This window comes from Triturus cristatus, chromosome 2_1 (assembly GCF_964204655.1).
Source record: "Triturus cristatus chromosome 2_1, aTriCri1.1, whole genome shotgun sequence".
NCBI classification, from domain to species: Eukaryota; Metazoa; Chordata; class Amphibia; order Caudata; family Salamandridae; genus Triturus; species Triturus cristatus.
Window position 1 is genome coordinate 1,075,601,593 of NC_140581.1, and position 22,319 is coordinate 1,075,623,911.

The 22,319-nt window shown below is 41.0% G+C and overlaps 1 protein-coding gene across 1 annotated transcript in view; it reads left to right on the forward strand.

Moving 5' to 3' along the window:
* Positions 1-22,319, forward strand: part of LOC146866381 (alcohol dehydrogenase 1-like) — a 286,340-nt gene that overhangs the window by 47,033 nt on the left and 216,988 nt on the right. Inside the window, exons 4-5 of the mRNA XM_085636258.1 lie at positions 1,600-1,687; positions 3,763-3,982. Of these exons, the coding sequence (XP_085492384.1) occupies positions 1,600-1,687; positions 3,763-3,982 (308 nt within the window). The remainder of the gene's footprint in view (positions 1-1,599; positions 1,688-3,762; positions 3,983-22,319) is intronic.

Below are 22,319 nucleotides of genomic sequence, written 5' to 3' on the forward strand. Positions count from 1 at the left end.
CAATCACAAGCTCATACAAACACCAACTCGAATAAAATGTTACCCTGGAATGGAATTTAGGTTATTATGTATCACTACTAGGTGTTTTCCGTATGGTTTATCAGGATGGTGTTCAACCCTATTTTTTAAATATTCCAGATACATTTCATAGATATTTACTTACAAGATTTAATTAGGTCTAGTTCATCATTTGGTGGCATTCCCTAGGAAGAGACATTGGAATAAGGGTAAGCATCTGTGTCTTTGTGATATGACATCGCTCCAATCTAGTATGCACTTTATATCATTCTGTAAATTATTTAGTGATCCTAGAAGGAAATTGCTAAAACCTTTATTTTTAAATATGAATTTTACTATGTGTGAACCAGCACTAATACAATTGATTAATTTAGGAGATTTAATGATCTCTAGTGCGGTGGTAGATTTTGTTTTGCAGGTCATACATATAAGGAAATGTTTAATTCATCTGGAATGTATAGATTATGAATTGTAGTATAGATCTTTTGACCACTTTAGACTGTATAATTTGGATGGTTTACAGATTTTATTGTAATTATTAATGAGGTACATAATTGTTTTTAAAGTATGTTCTTTTATGGTTTATTTGTTTTATAAACCGATTAAAGACGATTGACTGACTGACTACTATACCTAGCACAGGATACACCAAAGATGTTACAACATTCCTCAGTCAGCTGATAATGTTCTACACATCTATGCAGACCTGATGAGTATGGAATTTATGCATTTGTGACATAGACGTTTCTCGCTTATAGGCCAGTTAACTACTAAACCTGTATTCCACAACTGTATTGAATTTCCACCAATGACTCAGTGTAATAGGTTCTGCCCATTTAATTTTTTTTTTAATGTAGGGAGTTGAAGTATAAACAATATTTGCTTATTATACCTGCAACTATTGTGAGATTTGTGTTTCTTTGTGAGGTCATAGATCCTTTGAGTGCTTGTTGGCAGGGGACAAGTGACCAAATTGTGAGTTCCTGTGGATTGATCTACTTTTGTTCACATAATAGAGTGTTGCTGAAAAACTGGTAGCACTTCGTTGAGTGGAAAATCTGGACAGTACTAAATCTACAAAGACTCACATGCTGAGGATTTTTGCTTGGCATGAAAACCCATTGGTGTTTGCTGTGTTACAATGTCTTTGCTTAAATTACAGGGCCTGGCGCTCAGTGACTAAGACATTTGGACAGTGGTTGAATCAACTTTCAAATATGCAGTTTCTGTTGCTTTGAGTCATAAATCTCCACCATGCATTGAGTAAGTGTTTGCATTAACAAATATGAAAATTGGACCAATTTTCAGCATGACCTTTAGCAGTGTAGCATCCTACTTATGACCAATGATGATACAATGCTTTTCAAAATGGTTAAAAATAAAAAAGGTGATTTTTAGTTCTACTTCACAAATAGCACTACCTGAGCAGGGCCGGCAGGGATACCTTCCTCTCATGTGTGTTGTTTGAGAGCCCCGCAAGCACACATAATGAATGGAGAGCATGTGTTAATAGATCTGGACTTTACCCTGTTTGCTGTATTCATCATTTCAGATTACAAAAATAATGTTTTCTGTCCATAGGTGATAAAGTTATCCCGGTTCCCATGCCTCAGTGTGGAGAGTGTCGATGCTGCAAACATCCACATGCCAACATGTGTGTTAAGAATGAGTATGTATTTGTTTACAATTTACAGCATTAAACATAACTTTCACTCTTATTTCCTCATTGCATGCGTGACAGAGCCATATACATGTGAAATACTACCGCGCTTGATACAAATTTTTACTGGTAACTGCTAAAAAATAGATAAACAAACTGAATTTTGTAGTATGTAAAGTAGTCCTACCTACTACTACAAAACGCAATTCCCAAACCTCAGGATGGAGTGCTTCTCCTCGGCCTCTCAGGGCTTTTCTTTGAGAACATCATCGCACATGTAAGACTGCTCTTCATTATAAATTGTGTTATTTCAAGTGGAGAGTTAACTCCAGGTGAAATAACACAATTTGCAATTTCATGCATTTTTTGGCCTGGAATTATTGGGTCAGAAATCACAGGTCCTGATAAGTCCAGGCCCGGATACACTGGGCCTATCAAAGAAGCTGAAGGGGCTGAGGAGCGAATGCGGCCAGCAGCATTTCAGAGACCTGCCCACTGCCTGCAGCAGTGCGGGGGTAGCGGATAATACCCCCCAGACAGGCCCAAGTGTGCCCTTCTCCCCTGCAATCCCATTCAACAGCCTCTTCCCCCACCTGTAGTCGTGCTGATATTTCCCACCTGTTCAGAGCAGGTTTAAAATGTCAGCAGTTTTTCACCGGAATGACATAAAAAAAATCCTGGAGTAACACTTGCTCCGCTATCTGCACTGCAAAGTCCAGCCAACACGTAATGAGGGCCCTAGGAGTAAATGTGAGTAAGGTCGGAGGGAGTGCCTGGAAAATGCTGAATACAAATTACTACATGGGAGGGAGTTCGGAGGTGTAAGAAGGATTCAAACGAGGGATCTGCTAATACAAACACCCATCCACAAACGAGGAAGACCATCGTTATTCACAAACTACACTTCTAAAGTTAGTAACGTCCTAAAGGCCCTAAAACATTAGTAGGTGTTCTCCAGCGCATCCTTGCTGTAAGGTTAGCATCCCACATAGCTACTCATCGATACTGCAATAAACTCCTATAGAAAAGAATGGAGGCAGGAGCTTAACCCTGTAGAGAATAATATAAAATCAATTAAGTTATTTTGACTTTCTGTTCACATGTACATAATTGGTTCAAGTGCTAAAATTTAAATTAAATCAAAATGTAATTTTTTCAAAACTTTTAAAAGTAACAATTAATAGTTCTAAAAAGAAGATGCTACTTAAAGGATTAAATGTTTAATAAAATAATAATTTATATTAATTTAACACAACTTTTAAATAGATTTATTACGTAATATTGAAATATTAGAATGATAATTAGGTGGATTGTTTTTATATTTTGTTCAAAAAATAATATTTATAAATTAAAATAATATTTCTGATTAATTGAATAATTAATAAACATTCAATTTGATTAGATACTGTGCTGTAACATTTAATTTTGTTACTTCTAAATTAATATTAAAAATGTTAAACTCACCAACAATTTTGTTTTACAGTAAGATATGTTGTATGTTTTTTTTTTTAAATAGCTAATAGACTGTATCCTTTTCCCTGTTCTTTCCCAATTGGGGGATCTCTTCCCCAGTGGTGGAGATCTCTGTCCTGGAGATATCTGTTTACAAGTGGAAAGTTACTAGTTGTAACTTTACAATCGTAAATTCAGTCTTAGATGTCTCCAGTCCCTGATTTCAAGGAGGCTGAGACATATAAATCATTACTTGTGTGTAAATCTACAGTCAGAATTAGTGATTCGTGCCAGAGTAAATTTTCTTGTGAGTAAATCTGCATGCGCAAATTTACCTTTGTGAATAGGGCTCTCTGAGTTTTCCACTGCCATTTTCACCTGCTGGAAGCCTGTGAAAAATGACAGCATATAGGGGCTCGGAATCATGGACACCGTGCAAAGTAAGTTAATTCCATGATGTTATTCCTTATTCCGAGTCCTAAAGCTCTTGACGCCTGGAAACAGTTTTGGAGATACAGCCAGAATTGTTCGCCCTTGCACCTCCAATTCTAACTTTCCAGACTTTACGAAGTGAGGCCCTTAATTTGAAAACTGACTCATTTAACAGTGTTGTTTATTTTTCCTTTACTCAGGTTTGGGAACTTTACCGGGCTGATGGATGACAACACAAGCAGGTTTAGCTGCAAAGGGAAGCTGATTTATAATTTCGCTGGCACCAGCACCTTCACTGAGTACACGGTTGTGAATGAAATTTATGTGGCTAAAATCGATGCTGCCGCCCCTCTGGAGAAAGTTTGTCTAATTGGATGTGGATTTTCTACTGGATACGGATCTGCAACTAACACTGCCAAAGTAACGACCCCTTCTGATAGCAATTTTACCTCGCAATGTATGACTTTGTTTATTTTTGTGATTTTGAGGCGCAGTACCTTTTATTACCTCCAGAAATATATGCAAGAAGGCTTACCACACTTATCTTTTAATTTATGGAACCTGCTTCCTGCAATTCTCATCTGCCCAACATCTTTTACTCTTTTTGTACCTTTACCCACTTTCTGTTTTTACTTTTACTCTCCTTTCTTCTCTTCGTTTCTGTCCTTTTACTTTCTTCATGTAATTTCTACTTTTGCTCCCCTATTTTTCTTTTTGCTTGGCTCTCTCCTGCATCCTTCCTTTCCTTATTACCTTTTCCCTCCCTTCTTATTCTCACTGTCCTCTTCCTCAGCTTGTATCATCATCCCTCTTCTCTGCATCTTTCTGTTTGTTCCTTCGTTCACCTCTTCTGGATCTCTCCCTCCCTTTTTGATTTTTGTGCTCACATCTCATCCTATTTAACATTTACCCTATTTTCTGTGCTGCGATTACTTTTTTTAGCTTTCAAGTACAGAATACGTTTAGCCTCTGCACTGTACAAGGCACTAGTTCCAGTTTATTGAGAAGGTGGTGCATTTGGAAAGCTCCTCCATCACTAAGATTATACATCTGCAAATTGTGTTCTTCTTTTGACTTTTTGCTCAAAGCGAGACATTTTTTTATAATGTAGGAAAAAGCACTGGCAAAGTCAGTAGGACTTTCTTGCATTTTCAGATATAAGCAAGACCTATAGTGCGAACAGTAGCCTGCCAGCAGCAGCCAATTGGCAAGGTCATAGGAGCCATCAGGCATGCTGAATAAGAGCAGTAGACTGGTGGCACCATCATAGAATCTGTCAGAAGCAGGGAGAGGCTGAGTGGGCGTTCTGAATTATTTGATAGGTATGAGTGGAGGTAGAAGGGGTGACATTGGGTACTCTGCTGCAATATGGCATTGATCTGACATCCATTCCAGATAATGCATGCCTCAAAGGGACTACTTTTTCTAGCCGCCAATGCAAAATCTACAGGTAAATAATGTATATGTCAATGACATGAAAGGTGCTTGTCTCAAAATATGACAGACAACTCAGCAAGCTATGGCCGAACAAGTCAACGGTTGAAGGGGCAAAGCCTCTCTTTCTACATATGGTAATATGTTGTATTTTTGTTGTGCTGACATTAAATCTGGCCGATAGGTAAAGCTATGCATAGGCAGATTTAAAAGTGTTGGAATGTCTTACAAATGTCCAAAAACGAAGATGTTCTGATAATGAAGGAAGGGGATCAACCAAGTTCAAAATTGAGGGTCCAAACTGTGTTTCAATAGGACAAAAAGAGATTGCATGAATCTGTGTATGCCAACATGTAGTCAAACATGTGGTCAAAAGGATAAGAAACTTTAGATATATTTCATGTACCGTACCTGCAGTGGTTTCTGGGTAACATTTCTCCTACTAGAGGCTTCTATTATTCCATAACGAGCAGGAAGAAGATTACACCAGATTGTGAGAAGGTGAGATCAGTGCTTAATTTGTAGAAACATAAGTACCAGGGCTCTTGTCAGAAGGTCACTGCAGCTTGCGTCACACATTGCCCCTGCCATCCTGCCAATAATAGTAACAACACAATTACTAGCCATCACACTCCTACAAGTGTGACAATTTGGACTACTTCAGGCCCCCAAAGCTATAAGAATGGCTTGGGTGGCATGTAATTGCCATTTTTAAGGTATTTTCAATGAATAATTAACAGTTGATGTGGTCATCTCTGAATCACCCGAACAGCTCCAACTTTTGGAAGACTGTCACAAGTGCCAGTGCTGACATTTAGGTGCTGGTGCTGAGCATCGGAAACCACCTGCTCAAAATAAATAAAACGAATTTCGTTGCGCGCGCTGCATCGCATTTTGCGATGCAGCGCGCGCAAATGAATTTGTTTTATTTATTTAAATGTGTACTTACCTCTGTTCATACATATTCCGTTGTTTACATTCCACCACCCTGCCCCTCCCCTGCCCCGCCTCACCGCTCCACCGAACTCCCTCCACGGACCGCTACTGTTGTCTTCCAACATTTTAGAGACACAGTATTCAACTTATGTAAAAATCTGCCCTACTTTACCACATAAAAAAGTCAGTGGTTCTAAAAAAAAAAACATTTGTTTTCAGGCTAAACAATTTTTCCCTGTTTTGCTTTTACCTTTTGGTGCTTTCTTCTTCACCAATACCCTCTTCAATGGCTTTTGCACATTCACATAATCTTCTTTTACGAGACGCCTTTATTAATTTTGCCAAATGAAGTTGCCTTTTGCACGGAGCTCAGCCTGTGCTATTTATTATTTTGACCAGACTTTGAAATGTAAACCTTAGAGGCATTATAATTCCTACATTCCAATTGATACTTTGTTCAAGATTTGATTTGCCATGCATTTAGGGCCTGATTACAAGTTTGGCGGTCTTGGAGTGGGCCACCCTGCCAGTGCCCCGCTCCTAGACCGCCAAACTCATAATCAGTCCACCAGCCAGATTGCAAGTTGTAATCCTGGCTTGCGGTCCTACTGTAGCAGTACCACAGCAGTGCCTAACTCAGGATCATAGGAGAGCCTTCGCAAGGCACCACCGTAGGAGTGTTGTACATTTCTGTCCATGCAGGAACAGGGAGTGCAGAAATACAGGGGGTACAACATGTGTCCCCCTGCATGCACCCCTGTGCACAGAGGAAGCAGATCCCCCTCAGTTTCCTCACCACCACCCTTTTCATGGCGGGCTCACCGGCATGAAAAGGTTTACATTGTGCAAACTTACAATATTCTTGGTGGTGCCACAGCTGCACAGCTGACATGTTGCGGCCTCACACTGCTGCAACACAGCCAGGGAATCATGGGTCCCTGGCGGTTACAGTGTCCATGTGGTGGTCTGACGGCCAAACTCGGAATACCATGATCTGATCGCCGGTGTGGCGGTAGCTGAACCACCACCACAGGTTCAGCAGTCCGATGGACCACCAAACTCATAAGAAGGCCCTTTAGTATTTTGTCAACTTTGGAAAGTATCACAAGTAAAGGCCCTGCACTGCACTAACCAATAGTATTTAATAGGGAGTAGGTGTTTTAATAGGGAGGAGGTGTTGCAAGGATGTCATAGATAGTTTGTTTGGTTACGTTGGTGAAAATATTCCTTCTAATTGAAATGTGTTAGACCTTTCAGCCATAGGGTAGTCTTCCACCAAACATTTTGCCTTAGTCCTCCATTTTTGGCTGATCTTGTTTTTTGTTGGCCTTGGAACTTTGCACACTTTACCACTGTTAGCCAGTGCTAAAGTGCTTGTGCTCTCCTTTAAACATGGTGAAATTGGCTTACACACAATTGACACATCTAATAAAATTATAATTCCCTATTAAAATGATACTGCATAGTCTTAAGAGCTGTACATTCAATGCTACCAGTGGGTGTGCAGCAGTCATTGTGCCACCCACTCAAGTAACCCTACAATCCTTTCTCATGCCTGCTATTGAATCCTGTGTGTGCAGTTTGTAACTGTCATTTCGACCTGGCAAAACAAACTTGTTGACAGGCCTAAACCTTTCTTTTTAATACATGTAGGTCACCCCTAGGGTAGACCCTGAACAGGTCATAAGTCAGGGTGCTATGTATTAAAACAGTTCGACATGTACTTACTTTTATGTTTTAGATGTTCTCGTAGCGAAAGTGCTTTAATGAGTTTTTTACTACTGCAATACTTACTTCTCACATAAGATACCATTAGGTTACCTTATTACATTTAATAAGTGATAACTTTCAATTGAGAGCAGGTAAGAAAGTTGAGTTTGATCTCTAAAAAACTGTGAAAGACTCAGAAGGACTACTGTGCGGCTCTGCAATAAGGACTGCTAATATGCTGCCCTGATGCCTGATTGAGAAGCCTTGCACCTGCATCTTGAACTGAGGATCACCAGAGTGACTCCAATGGCTAGTTGGCTAGTATCCTGATCAGAGCCTCGGGGACAGAAAAGTCTCCAACTACATTTAACCTAGTCTCTGGGCACTGCCTGGTGCGAGTCTTGCTCTCCAAGTGGTGCCACTCCAGTCTGGCCACTTGGTAGGGGACCTGAAGGTGTTCCTCCAGCCTGACCTGAGGTGCAAGCAGAACTGGCACAGCGCAACGCATCAAAGCCTTGCAGTAGAACTGCTGCTGGGTGATGCATTCCAGACACAGGCCTCCTCAGCTCCTCTAAACCACCCTTGACTGATGTATCCACGATGAATCACCCCGCATTGCAGCCCTGCAGCTCCTGATAGCAGCTGCTGCATGATGTATCGTTAATGCACGACCACACGTCCCAGCCCTGCAGCTCCTCGGAACTGCCGCTGCATGACACCTCATCAATGTAGGATCTCGCAATCACCACTGTGTATGGCATCCTCAACACAGGACCTTGCAATGCTCAGCATCCCAGAATTAAGGCACTTTGTTCAGTGGGCCTAACTTGGTCCCTGTGTACATCCCAGGTCACATTGTCCTAGTTTGTCATAAGCAGATCAATATAGTTGGCGCTTCAGCGTTTAGATACTATTTTTATCTAAAACTTTAGAACTGCATATCTCCAGTTCAATTAATTGGATTTTGGTCATTTTGGGGTCGGATAATGTGTTGCATTTGACTCTATATTTCCCAATAGATGTGGACATTTGTCTTGTGTTGTGTTTTCACTTTGTTGTTTTTTGAATTCCTATATACATTATTTAATACCTTCAAGTTAGCCTGACTGTTTTTGTGCCAAGCTACCAGAGGGTTAAGCACAGGTTAATTTGGGGTTTGGTTGTTTTTCACACTGACAAGAATTGTGGTTGCTGCTTGAGTAGGGTTTTACACCTCTCAAACAGTAACCCAGTTCCCCACAAAATGCTTGTGCATTTTGCTTTTGAACATTACAAGATAGCGTTCTATGAGGAGATGAGCTGGCCTTTTGACTTTAGACTTTTTTCTATAGACATTTGCTTTGAGGCTTTCTTAGCACAGATATTTTCTCTGTCTGGGACTTTTGACCTGAGAGTTATTGCTTTTTGATCTTTTCTTTGGAGAGAAACCATATGTCAGTCTGCTTGTTACTCTGCTTAATTTATTAACTACTTTGCTTTCTGTTATACAACAATTTTTTAAAATAAACAAACGAGGTAATAAATAACTTTGTTGTGTGCATTTTATAAATAGCCTTCAGACTGAGTCTGTAAGAGACTCAGATAGTCCTGTTCCCCCTAATGACCCCCTTGATTTCTTAATTAGAGCATCAACAGTTTTGGAGGTCCATACAGAAAACAGGCTAACTAACTTTGCCTGGTGTGTTTTCTAAAGAGTTATATACTTTAGTGATTGTATATGCTATTGTGTGGTATTGTTTCATGAGCAGTCTGTGTCATATTGTGATTTGTAGATAATGGTGCAATGTTGAAATATTGATGTTTTATTTTTGTTGACATTTTGCATTTATTAGAAGTTGTTGGATTTTTTGAGAACTCGAAATAGATCATTGTGACTTTGCAAGATTTAAGGAGATACGGCAAGTTTTAAAAAAACAGAAGTTTCTGATACTTAATAGTCTAGTTGTGAATAAGTACTAATTGGGAATTGTGGATTATTCTATTAACAAGGGTAAACTGTATTGATTCCAGGTTCGGCAGTTGCAGGTCAAAAGCCTAGCTTAGTGTGCATGGGGTCTCCAACCTTTTCTGTAATAAGAGCTCCTCAGGTTCAATGAAAATCATCCTGTGCTACTAATATTGTTAGAGTTGTAAATGTGACCACATTAGAAAAGATTACATTAGTGACCATCATATGCAAGATTACTAGCAGTTATCATGTCAATGCATCAGGCAGGGTTGCCAGCACTGATGTAAAAAGACTTTGTCAATATGGAATTCCTCTACATGAGTAATACATAACAGCCATAGCTGCAACACATCTGGCACCAAGGTAATAATATAAGTAATAAGTCTCCCCAACACCACATGATTTATCACTGAATTATCAGTTCTAAATATATTTGGGAAATTCAACAATATTTTTCCAAAAATCAGTTGATAAGATCTGACAATATACATATGTTTCATCTGGTTAGACACTTTTCAATTTTGGTATAAATATATTAATTCAGATAAGCAAAGGTTTCTAATATAGGAGGCTGGGTTGCACACAGGAGAGCTAAGTACAGGTAAATGGAGAGCTAACAGTAGCTCAAGAGCTACTGGTTGGAGAAGCCTGATGTAGTGCCTTTAAGCACTGTTTCACTTTTTTATTATGTTTCATTTCCATCCCATTTCTGGGTACACAGACACAGGTTATTTGTATTTTGTTTTGGCTTTATTGAATTACTGTGATTGAATTGGTGTTTGAAATCATATCATTAATTGTGTGTGTATTTTGAAGTTTGTTTGAAATATACAATGGATGCAATTTTGATAAAGTCTAAAAATTCACTGTTAGAAGAACACGTTTCACCTCATGTTGGTAGCCCTGCATATGAACTGCATTTAAACCATAGTTTAGATACAGCTCTGTGGGCAGAAAGCTATGGTGAATCTCCTGAAAATTTCACATTTCAAGTGAAGTAAACTAATGATTTGAAGTGTATGCCGTTTGAAATAAAAGAACAACTGAGACCTGCACAGTTTGAAGCACTAAATGAATAGAATTATGTAGCTAATGTAAAAGTACACAAGAAAATGTTGAAAGGTCAGATAAGAAAGGCACTTTTATAATTGGATGGAGGCAAGATTGTGTTTGAGTAAAAAGGCATGGTGTGAAGAAGAGTTAGAAACTGTGGGTGAACTTCCTGTAATTGTGATTGAAAACGAATTCCAGCCGCAGTCCGTGTAAGTAACAGCAGTGGGGCAGTGGTGGCAGGTAAGGGGAAATTTCGAGGGATGATGCTGAGGGAAAAATTAAATAAATAATACATTTTCCCTCTACATCATCCGTCAAAAAAAACCCTTACCCGGCCCCACGCCCCACCGCTGTTCCCTGCACGGACAGCGGCTAAGCAAATCTAAAAAGAAGACTAAAAATAAAGTTGAGAGAAAGGGTGATTTGAGTAAGAAGATGGATTAATGGATGAATTATTAATTGTGACAAAACCACCTCCTCTGAATAAGGACGAAATTCTGATTCAAGAGACCAATTTGAGTGATTCCATTAAAAAGGGAAAAAGATTCAGAGGGTAGTAAATAAGAAAGTGAGGTAAGAAATAGTATGCTTCAAAACATAAAGTAATGTGCACTTAAAAAGAATCTGTGGATTCAGATATTTAACATAACATTTTTAAAAAATTGACTTTTGATGATTTTGCGTGTTTGGATTTGGAAGCAGGGAAGCACACTTGTTGTGCACAATAATGGCAATAGAATGGCTGAAGAAATGGGTGTCAGTGCGACTAAAAAAAGCAAATTCTAAAATTTTATAAAATGAGAATGACAGAAACTGATTCATGAAAAGAAAGTAACAATTTAATTAGAGACTGGGAGAATGGGAAAAAGCACACGGACAACTGGATTGTGAAGCCACATAACTGTATAGTGATGAAAGTTATGAGTGACACTGAATGTGAATTACTATAAAGATAATTCAGATTGAGGGAAGAGCCTGGAGGGGCTTATGTGCCCGCCCCTTGGAGCAGACATGACCTCTGGACTTTTACAAAGCGAAGCATTTTTCAAAACTTAGGGAGGGGTCAGAAAAGTGGTGCACAGAGTAGAGTAGCAATATAGCTGTTTCAAATGTGCTTTGGGAGGATTTGAATGCATCGTTTACAATTATTGTGCATAAGTATTTGTGGAATGCGTGTCCTAGTTATAAGCCTTCACCAATTGTCATTCAAAGGCTTGCGCTGTTTATTGAACATTTGATGTGAATGATTCCAGCAAAACAGGTTAATTGGTCAAATATGTGTGGGACACAAAATGCAGATAAATCAGTTCTTACATATTATGAAAGATGAATGCAGATTTATGGGCATTATAGTGGAATGGGTGACTCCAAAACGGAGGGTGAGTCAGGATTTTTTTTTTGTATTGGGTTTATGTCCGGAGTTAAGTTCACTCATTCAGCAGAATCGTTGGATGAAATCCTTGCTTGTGCGACACATTGTAGGGATTTTGTGATTCTGAAAAATAGATCCACTAAAGAAAAGTTGATGCATACTCAGTATTTTTCAGAAAGGTGTTTAGTGTGCCGTTTTACAGTCCTCCAGGAGGTGGAGATAATTGGTCCCAAGGTAGGGGGTAATGGTATTAATAATAATGCTAATGTTTTTTAACTGAAATCTGGAACTTGGTGTACAGAAGGCCATTGAAAAAAACCTTGAAAATGTAGGGCCCGATTACGATGCAGGCAGGAAGGGCTCCAACTGTCAGTTGGAGCCCTCCTGCCCGCTCGCAATCACCGATTCAGATTACCTTCTGACCGAGCCATTTCGATGGGTTCGGTCGGAAGGAAATCCGAATCAGTCTTCTGAATGGCATACGACGGGCTCGGAGAGCCTGTCTGCCATTTGGAAGGCCCACAGTAATCCTCCTGGACGACTCTTTCTGGCAGACAGACTACGATAGGGGTTTCCCACTGCCTTTTTGTGCCGGCCTTTACTGCACAAAAAGGCATTGGGAAGCAGCTTTGGGGGCCCCCAGCAGGGCCTTCATGGTCAAGGTTGCTGAATGGCAGCCTAGGGGGCACATATGGTGCCACCTGCTGATCCCTGCACCCGGTGGCAGTCACATTGAGGTGCCTGCCACGGGCTGCAGGGATGAACTGCACCCCTGCTCTTTGCTATGAGAGCCTGCATTCCATTCGGAATGCAGGCTCTCATAGCAAAGTATAGGATTGCAACCAAACTCTAATTCCTGCGCTGGAACTGACGACTGGAGAACGTTCAGTTACAGTTCCAGAATGATGCGGGACGGACTTGGGTCTGTCTGGCATCGTAATTGGCCCCTTAATGTTGAGCAATTTGAAAATAGAACAAGAATGATGCCTCCCATGCGGCAAAACATGATTCTCATGGCACAGAATGGGATGGCACAGTCATTTGTCCCAGCCCTGCCCAACGTGTGCATAACATGAAGAATATAAGGCAGTTTAATAGAATTATGCCTTTGGGTCCCCTTTTACAACTTCAATTGCAGAATGATGTGATGGGATTTCCACAGAATTTTAAATTTCAAGAAAATTTACCTCAAACTTAAATAAAACAATCAGTAATTAATGACACTTTTCCACAATTTATAGCTATACTTGGACTCCCTTGTGGACCAAGTCAGGCACAATGAAGGGGAGGACGATTACATGCTTGGTGCAGACCTAAACATAGACCAGAATGACTGATCTGTTGAAGGAAAAATGAATGGCCATCATTGATCCTTTTTGATTGATACAGGTGCTACTCGTTCCACAGTTAGACCGGAGGAAGTTCCAAATCTATCCATTTCTGGAAAAGTATGCATTTTCAACCTACATGAAATATTACATTTCCCTTAAATGTGCCTGTTAAAACAGGCTCATACATAAATAAGCATTACAATATAATCAGTGAAACAAGTCTAATAAATCTTTTGGGTCATTAACTATTATGCAAGTTAAATAGTGTAATTTATTACACAGTGGATAGCGTTTACATTCAAACAAAGGATGATGATGTTGATTTTAAAATGAAATCTCAAGAAACAAAATAGGTATGTGTCCCAGTTCTCACAGCTGAGGACTTACCTTCAGATTCAAGACACCTGTTTTCAAAAATTGAAAAGACTGATTGAGGTTTTTACAGGAAACAAATTGGTCTGATTAAAAGTGCAAAACCAGTGTAAGTTGCAGTGAGTTCAGATTCAGTATATCCATGCATTACCCGACAGAGGGCTGGATTACGAATCTGGCGGTCTTATGAGTGACAGACTTGCGGAGGCGCTGCATTGGCGGTTCACCGTCTGCCGCATTACGGCTTCTTAAGTCGATGCGACGTTGGATCGTCGGCTGCTCCAGGGAACAGTTGTGCGCCACAACACAAAATGCTGAGTGGGTACTGGCACAGTCCTGCTCAGCATATTACGAGTTCCTGGACCGCCAGCCTTTTCATTGCAGAGCCACGCCATGAAAAGGCTGGCGGTGCAGGAAAAAAGGAGGCCATACAGTGCACCCTTGGTCCCTGCGCCATGGGGATACATTCAGGGAAGCAGAAAGTTCCAGTTGTGGTAAATAATTTAATTACCGGGACTTAATTTGATACAGAAACATAATAGAAATAGCTCAGTAAATAAGAGGCAGAATCCGTGGTATTAGAGGTTCGGAATGGGCTTTATTCCAATGGACGATTTCGAAATCGTGGCCTCCAAGTTCCATCACCACGGAGGTTCAGGAAGTGAAGTACATACATTATTGATAATTAATCACTTTTATACAATAGGCATTACAGTGAAGCAAATGCGAGAGGCGTAACAATTGATAAGGAAGATAACATTATTCATGCGTAATAAAAATGGGCGTGATTGGGCGTAACAAAGGAACGTCATCAGGTATGATGTCATAATGGGGTGGTTCCATGAAAGAATTTCACAATGTCAGCAGAAATACTTGGCAGAAATGCGCGCGCAGCAGCATGACGTATGATTGACGTGCAACTAGGGGGTGAAGGGGACTTGACATTTAACTCTACATGTGGCGACAGAAGTCTGGAGGGTCAAGTCAACCTAATCTCAAATCATATCTAACATCCTATGTTTAAAGAACTATGTTATCCAAAAGAGGGGCCTTCTTGGAGTAGAATCTTATTCTATACTGACTATACTGACTGTTAGTGCGTGTACAAGCGTCTAAGTGTCTACACTAGATGCGAGAGCAGGAATCTTCCATAGTAACAGGGCTATGAATTACTTGCATAAAGACAGAGAAGCCGGGCCTTTGCTCGGTAGCTGGAAGAATGTTTACTTAAACTACTAGACAGGAATGCATTGGGCAGGGAGCGGAGCAGATAATTTCGAAGGTGAAATACAGTTCTTGGCAGGCAGCAAGCTGATGTCAGGCATCGTGAGCCGCGCAGAGGATGAGACAAAGTTCATGGTCACAGATGCAGGCTCGGACTGGAGCTTCAGAGACGGAAAGCAAGAAAAGCTTGATGACAGAATCAGGGCCTACTCGTCTGAACTGTAAAATGGCATAAATGAACCATATAAAGGCGGTGGCCTTTCGTACTTAGGAATGGAATATTCGGCCCATTCATGGCGGATCTGAAAGAGGCCATGTTAACGATGGACGCACATGTATTTGCGTCTTCATAACTGGAACTGGAGGGAACATACATGTACTTGTAACATGCACATAGAACCGTTGGGGTCCAAGATAGGGGACATAACTGACCAGAAAAATCCATATTTCCACATTCCCTCCTTGTCCCCTACTTGCCCGTCAAGAGATATCAATCTTCATCAATCCATTGATCTGTTCATATAGCATCATTTGTTCTTCTTTCTTCTTCCGGGATCTTGGACGAAAATCTTGATGTGGAATACACGATGTGGCACACAGACCACAAATCGCTGGTCCACATTGCAGGCATAAGCAGCAACTGAATAGTATGAGAAGGCCAATACCTAGGAAGGATAGAACTCTCCATCCCCAGGCTGATAACACGCTCCAAAACCACCCGGACCAAGTCCAAGTGCCTGGATTCTGGTGTATCTGGCTCACAATCTTATGAAGGCGGGTTATAGCTTTATATACAGATGGCGAATTTTCTGGTATGAAAATGCAACAGCTTGATCCGATGACCCTACAAGCTCCGCCCCTATCGGCCAGGATGACGTCAAGGACAAGACGATTTTGAAGCACAACAATCCGCATAGCAGACTGCTCTTCTGTTAAATTGCCTAAGGCGGAAATAGTTTCGTTCACTACTGCTTCAAGGGTTCTAGTTAATCTACGTATCAGCTTACTATTAGTAACGGTACCTATATAGGGAAAGAGACCTTTATTGAAATCTGTGTATTTTTCCCATGCTGTTTCAGTGTAATCGACTATCGGGAGATCTCTCCTTTCTCTATTGTGTACTAAATGAGTATTTCTGTGATAATCAGGAGGAGCTAGAAAAACAGGTGGCAAAAGGAATCCAATGTAGCAGGTACCATCCCAATCTAGAGGCAAACGTACATATGCCGTCTGACCACATATAAAATAGGAATGGCGGGAAGCTCTAAATGTCGACTTGCCTTGATCACTGAATTCTATTACAGTGGTGCATCTACTATGGCCCATATGTATGGAACCATTCTTTCTTACACATAATTCACCTTTTACTGGAAATACTGACATGGCGGGCAAAATTGGAGTAGCTTCGGATTCGACATTTAGGATCATAAGATTAAGCGTAAAATTACCTAATCCATATACTTCATTTTCTAGATCAGTTCCTGTTCTTTTGGGAAGTCCCTCCTTGTTGGGGTGGCAGACTTTAAGTAAAACTAAGTTCAGATTTCCCCATACCCAGTTGTCTTGATAAACTGCAGAATTTGAATCTACGGAATTAATTAAGCTAAACCATGCTCCACAGGAGCCGTTGTGTGTGAATGGGTATGGAAAAAGAGGTAGAATTCCTTTATAATTCTGATAGGGAGGGAGTCGGCCACATATCCAACAATTTGTAGCATTGCTAACCTGATGGGAATGATGTAACATACTAATAAACGTGTTATTGCGCAGCGCAAATCTATAAGACAACTCATGCGGAGGTAATTCACTAAAAGAATGTTCAGCAGTAACATTATAAACATGTCTAGAGATAGGATAATATATGTGCAACAATATACTTGCAGTAATTATTAAAAGACTTAGGAAAAACAGAATTAATAACGTCACTGTGCAATGACTACGCAGTAATTTACAGTATGCATGTCGTTTCAACATTTTTCGGGTGTTTTCTCTATTCAGATCTAAGGGATACATGTCAGGGACAAATTCAACCGCTTCACCTTGGAGAGGACTTAAACAATCAAATTTCCCGACCGGTTAGATCTGAGTTTTAGTTTATATTGTTCGTGACTACTGCTTTCAACAAAAGGAAGTTTTGAGTCAATGGGTGAAGACACACGAGGTGTGGTGTTTACGTCCGATGGTAGTCCATGGAATTTCTTGACATGACTTGAATGTATCCAGCCTTTTCTGCCCTCGATCTTCACGGCTGTCCTTGTCGTGAGCAGGACCAATTGCGGCGACTTCCACCTAGGATCCAGCTGAGTCTTTCGATCAAAGTTCCTCACTAAAACAAGATCCCCCGGAATTACGTCATGGGGTTTCACCTCAGTGTTGTCAGGAAAGGCTGCAGCTACCTGTGAATGACAAGATTGTAGTGCAGACATCAAGGAAGCCAAATAATCTGTCAGCATATTACAGTCAATATCAGTTATTTTACGTGGTATAGGCGTCCCCCACATATTTGGTGGTCTGCCAAAGATCACCTCATACGGAGATAGCCCTGTTCGAGAGTGTGCTACCATTCTCATGTAAAAGAGTGCAACTGGTAAGGCTACTACCCAGTCGACACCTTTCTCTCTGCATATCTTGGACAATCTGATTTTCAGAATCTGATTATGTCTCTCTACGAGACCTGCTGCCTCGGGGTGTCGGACACAGTGGAATTTCCACTGATAACCTAACAAAAGTGAAACGTGTTTCATTAGTTCGGATGAGAACGGCTGGCCGTTATCTGAGTAGACAGCACGTGGTAAACCGTATCGTGGGAAGAATTCTCGAACTAACTGTTTGGCAGTAGTCGGGGCAGTGTAATCTGAAACTGGGTATGCCTCTGTCCAACGGGACAGAGCACAGACAACTACGAGAACATATTTGAATCCTCGACATCGTTCCATCTGGATATAATCCATCTGGAGCACTTCAAAAGGGTGATCAGGAGACTGAAATCCACCCTGTTCTACGGGAACGCTTTTTCCTGGGTTGAACTGACAACAGATCATACAGGTACGAACTTTTTGTTTAGCTGCTGCTCGTAAATGTTTATTGAACCAAATGTGTTGGATGCTGTCTAGCATAGCTTTTTCTCCTAGATGCGCTGGACTATGGACAGTGTTAATAATGACTTGGACCATTGAATCAGGAAGGAACCACACAGATTTTTCTTTCGTCATCCATCCTTGATCCGTTTGGATCCCTCCTAATTCAGTCCATTTCCTTATTTCGTCTGGAGTAGCATGTGTCTGTATGTCAATTACATCAAGAGCGGGATCCTTAACCATATTGCAATGTGTTGGCGTCTGGACTATTGTCTTTGTCATGTCAGATGTTTGAGTTTGAGCAGTCTGTTTAGCTGTTCTGTCAGCTAGATCATTGCCTTGAGAAATGATATCAGTAACTTTCGTATGAGCTTTGCATTTCATAATCGATATTGTAGTGGGTAAATGTATTGCATCTAATAAGGCATGAATGAGGGGTCCGTGCTGAATGTGGGCACCGTGAGAAGTTAAATAACCTCTCTCTCGCCACAGCACGCCGAAGTCATGTACAACTCCGAATGCATAACGTGAATCAGTGTATATGTTGACTTTTTTATTTGTGGCTTGAATACAGGCTTGTGTCAGAGCGACGAGCTCTGCTGCTTGAGCGGACAAGGTATTTATACACTTGGTTTCAATAATTTCAGTGTCTGTTGTGACTGCATAAGCGGCCACTAACTCTCCTGTACCTGTTCTCATACATGAACCATCTACATACAACGTCAGGTCTGGATCTGACAATGGGACGTCTGTCAAATCTTGTCTGGGTTTCGTCGTTATTGTAATAACTTCAATACAGTCATGAGCTAGTGGGTCTGTTCCAATTACGGGTAAAAGTGTGGCAGGATTCAATGTGTTACAACGTCTGATTTCTATATGTGGTTGGAACAATGTTAATTCATACCCTGTAAGTCGCGCTATAGTTAAATGTTGTGTTTGCGTTCGATTCAAAAGAACCTCTACTGCATGCGGTACTTGTACTGTCAATGGATGTCCTAACACTATGGCATCGCTTTGTCTGATTGCTAAAGCTGTTGCTGCCACTGATTTCAGGCACGCAGGCAGAGCCTGAGCTACGGGATCTAATGTACTAGAAAAATAAGCACATGGTTTGTGGGATCCTGCCTGTTCCTGTGTGAGTACTGACAAGGCAGTACCTTCGCGTTCTGTAACAAAGAGTGTAAACTGTTTATTGTAACATGGTGTTGCTAAAACCGGTGCTTGACATAAAGCTTTCTTTAAGCTTTCAAAAGCTTGTGTATGTTCCTGAGTCCAAGGGAGAACAGTCGATGTGGCTGCCTCCTGTGTTGTCAACTGAATGAGTGGTTTTGCTAGAAATGCATACTGAGGGATCCACTGCCTACAATATGAAGTGAGGCCTATAAAAGCCCGCACCTCCTTTTGTGTCTTGGGTATTGGCATGTTAGCTATTAACTGAATGCGGTCGGGTGTAAGCTGCCTTCCCTCCTTGGACAGCGAGTGTCCAAGATAAACAACTCGCTGGACACAGAATTGCAGCTTAGAAGGGGACACCTTGTGCCCCTTTTCGGCTAGAAATTGTAAAACTATCAGTGATGCTTTCTCACATTCAGGTTCGCTTCTAGCGGTGATCAGCAGATCATCGACATATTGAAGCAGGGCAGTGTTTACTGGCATGTGGATACTGTCGAGTTCTCGTTTCAGTGCTTGGCTATAGATGCTGGGGCTTTCTGTAAATCCTTGAGGTGCGCGTGAGAATTTAAAGCTACGTCCATTTAAACTAAATCCGAACAAGTATTGGCTTTCCGGATCTATTGGGACGCTAAAAAAGGCATTTTTGAGATCAATTACAGTAAAGAATGTTGCTTCGGAATCAATAGCTGTCAGTAATGAAGAGATGTCTGGAACTACGGGGTATTGTGGTACAATACATTTATTTAATTCGCGCAGATCAATAACCAATCGATATACTGGGGGAGCCTTGGGATCAGTTCGTTTAAGAATCGGAATTATCGGTGAATTACATACATTGGAGTCGGTCTCCACAACCACTCCTTGGCCAATAAGCTCGTCAATGATTTGCAGTAAAGCCATTACAGCATCTGGGGGTAACTTGTATTGTCGCATTCGTGGTAGTACCACTCCTGCCTTTAGTGTAACTCGATATGGTGTAATATTCATGCAACCAACGTCAGTAGGGCCTTGTGCCCATAGATGTGTAGGTAAAGTCTGCAGTCGGGGATCCATATCTCGAGACACATAGTGACCTTTGAAATCACGCAAAAACAATCTTACTCCTTCCGGAGAACAACATATTATAGCTCCTAGAGCTTTCAGTGTTTTTATACCTAACAAGTTTTCTGGACATGATTTAGTAAGCAATAAATCTGTAGTTCTGGTCAAAGGTCCTATCGTAAGTGGAAGAGGCTGTGATACTTCATTAACAATAGGTTTTCCTGAAAAACCAAGGGAAATATTCTGTGAGCCTGAGAGGGGTGCCCCTGGAACTTCACTACGTTTTATAGTTGTTCGACTTGCCCCTGTATCTAGTAAAAATTTTCTATCTTGGCCTAATAATTCACTATGTACATAAGGTCCTTCTTGGTCTACAGGGACCTCGATAAGGGGTAAGTCAACTTCCCTCTCTAGGCTGCTTCATGCATATCGTTGATAATCAGGATAGTCATACTGTGCGGTCTGGTACAGCTGTTGTGTCGTGGTTTGTGTGGCAGCAGCCGGCAGCGCTGGTGCGGCTGGCACAAACTGTATAGACTGTTGTGGAGCTGGCATGGCCTGTGCATGCTGCGGTGCTCCTTGTTCATTCTGATCCTGTCTAAGTGGCCGTGGTCTTTCTTTTGTAATACCTGTGGCGATATTACGCTTCAGGACTGGGCAATCGTGTATGTAATGTCCTGGCTGTTTACAATAGTTGCATGTCCCTTTTACAGGTCCTGCTGAATCACCGGAATGTGTCGTACCCTTTTTATGTCCTTCAGCTGGAACTGTCTGGGAGACTAGCATTTTCATTTTCGTGTCTTTCATGCGTCTTTGTTCATGATCTTGTTCCTCTCTAATTCTATTGTGATGATACTGTAACATTTGTAACATTTGTGATGGGGTATTACCTTGCCAGGTACTCTCGAATTTTAATACTCTATTCTTCACTTGGGGTAAGGAATTTTCAACTAATTTTGTCACAAACAGATGTGGGTATGACTCGCTACTTGCTTTTATACCACTATTTATAACAAAACATTTTTCGAATCGGGCATAGAAATCACTAGTGTCTTCATCTTGCTTTTGTTTACAGGCTGAGATTGCACCCCAGTCTTCCTTTTTCGTGGTTAATAAACGTGGCAGTACCTGTACTAGTAAACCTGGTAGTGCTTTAGTTTTGTCCCCAAGCCCCGAACCTGGACCTCGGGCCTTTTCTTCATTTTCTAATGCTGTCCAGTCTATCTTTTGGTCTCCCACCTCCCACTCTTTTTCCTTGAGTTTTTCATAAATGCCAGCAGGCATTAATACCTTTAATATTGTCATAATGTCGGGATAGGTATACTCTCCCATGAGTAACATGTCTTTAATTTCTCGGTGGAAACCCGCTGGGTCTTTGTCATGACTGGGTACCACTTTCTTCATTTCTAACAATTCTATTTTCGATATGGGCGTATATACAAATACACGTTTAAACTGATTGTCCTCGCCCTTTATTGGGTGGACTTCTCGTAAGGGATTCTGTCTATCCATGTAATACATCGGTCCTTCCTTGATGGGTAGTGAGACATGTTCTGGACATACAAAAAGAATGTACTGCTTTCTTGGTTCTAGTATTTCTTTAATTAGCTTAGTACCTGAACCTCTCCATCTATTCGTGAGTAATTCAGTCAATATATCAGGTAACGGACCAGGATCTGAATGTTGGCTTTTATATAGTATAAGAAGTTGTTGAATCATATAAATCCCAGCTAAACGCTGTTCATCTGGGGTGAGGTTCAAAAATGTGTGTGCTACTGTGTCATCACCATATTTTCCGGGACGGTCAACCCACTGAACGGCTGACCTGGCTAATTCTTGTTCATCCATAGAATCGAGAAAATGATAACCCCTTCGTTCTCGCAGTAATTTGTCAGCGGCTTGGAACGAATGCTCGGGGGACCTCATGTTTATTATAGGTGTTTGGAAATTCCTGTTATTATCTGGACATATCGGACGTATCGGGTCAGTAAGACATCTAGTACTATTACAAGATCTTCCTCTACCTACATAGGCTATGGTTTCTGACTGTCCTGTGGGCAGTCCTGATCCTTCCTCCTCCTCGTTT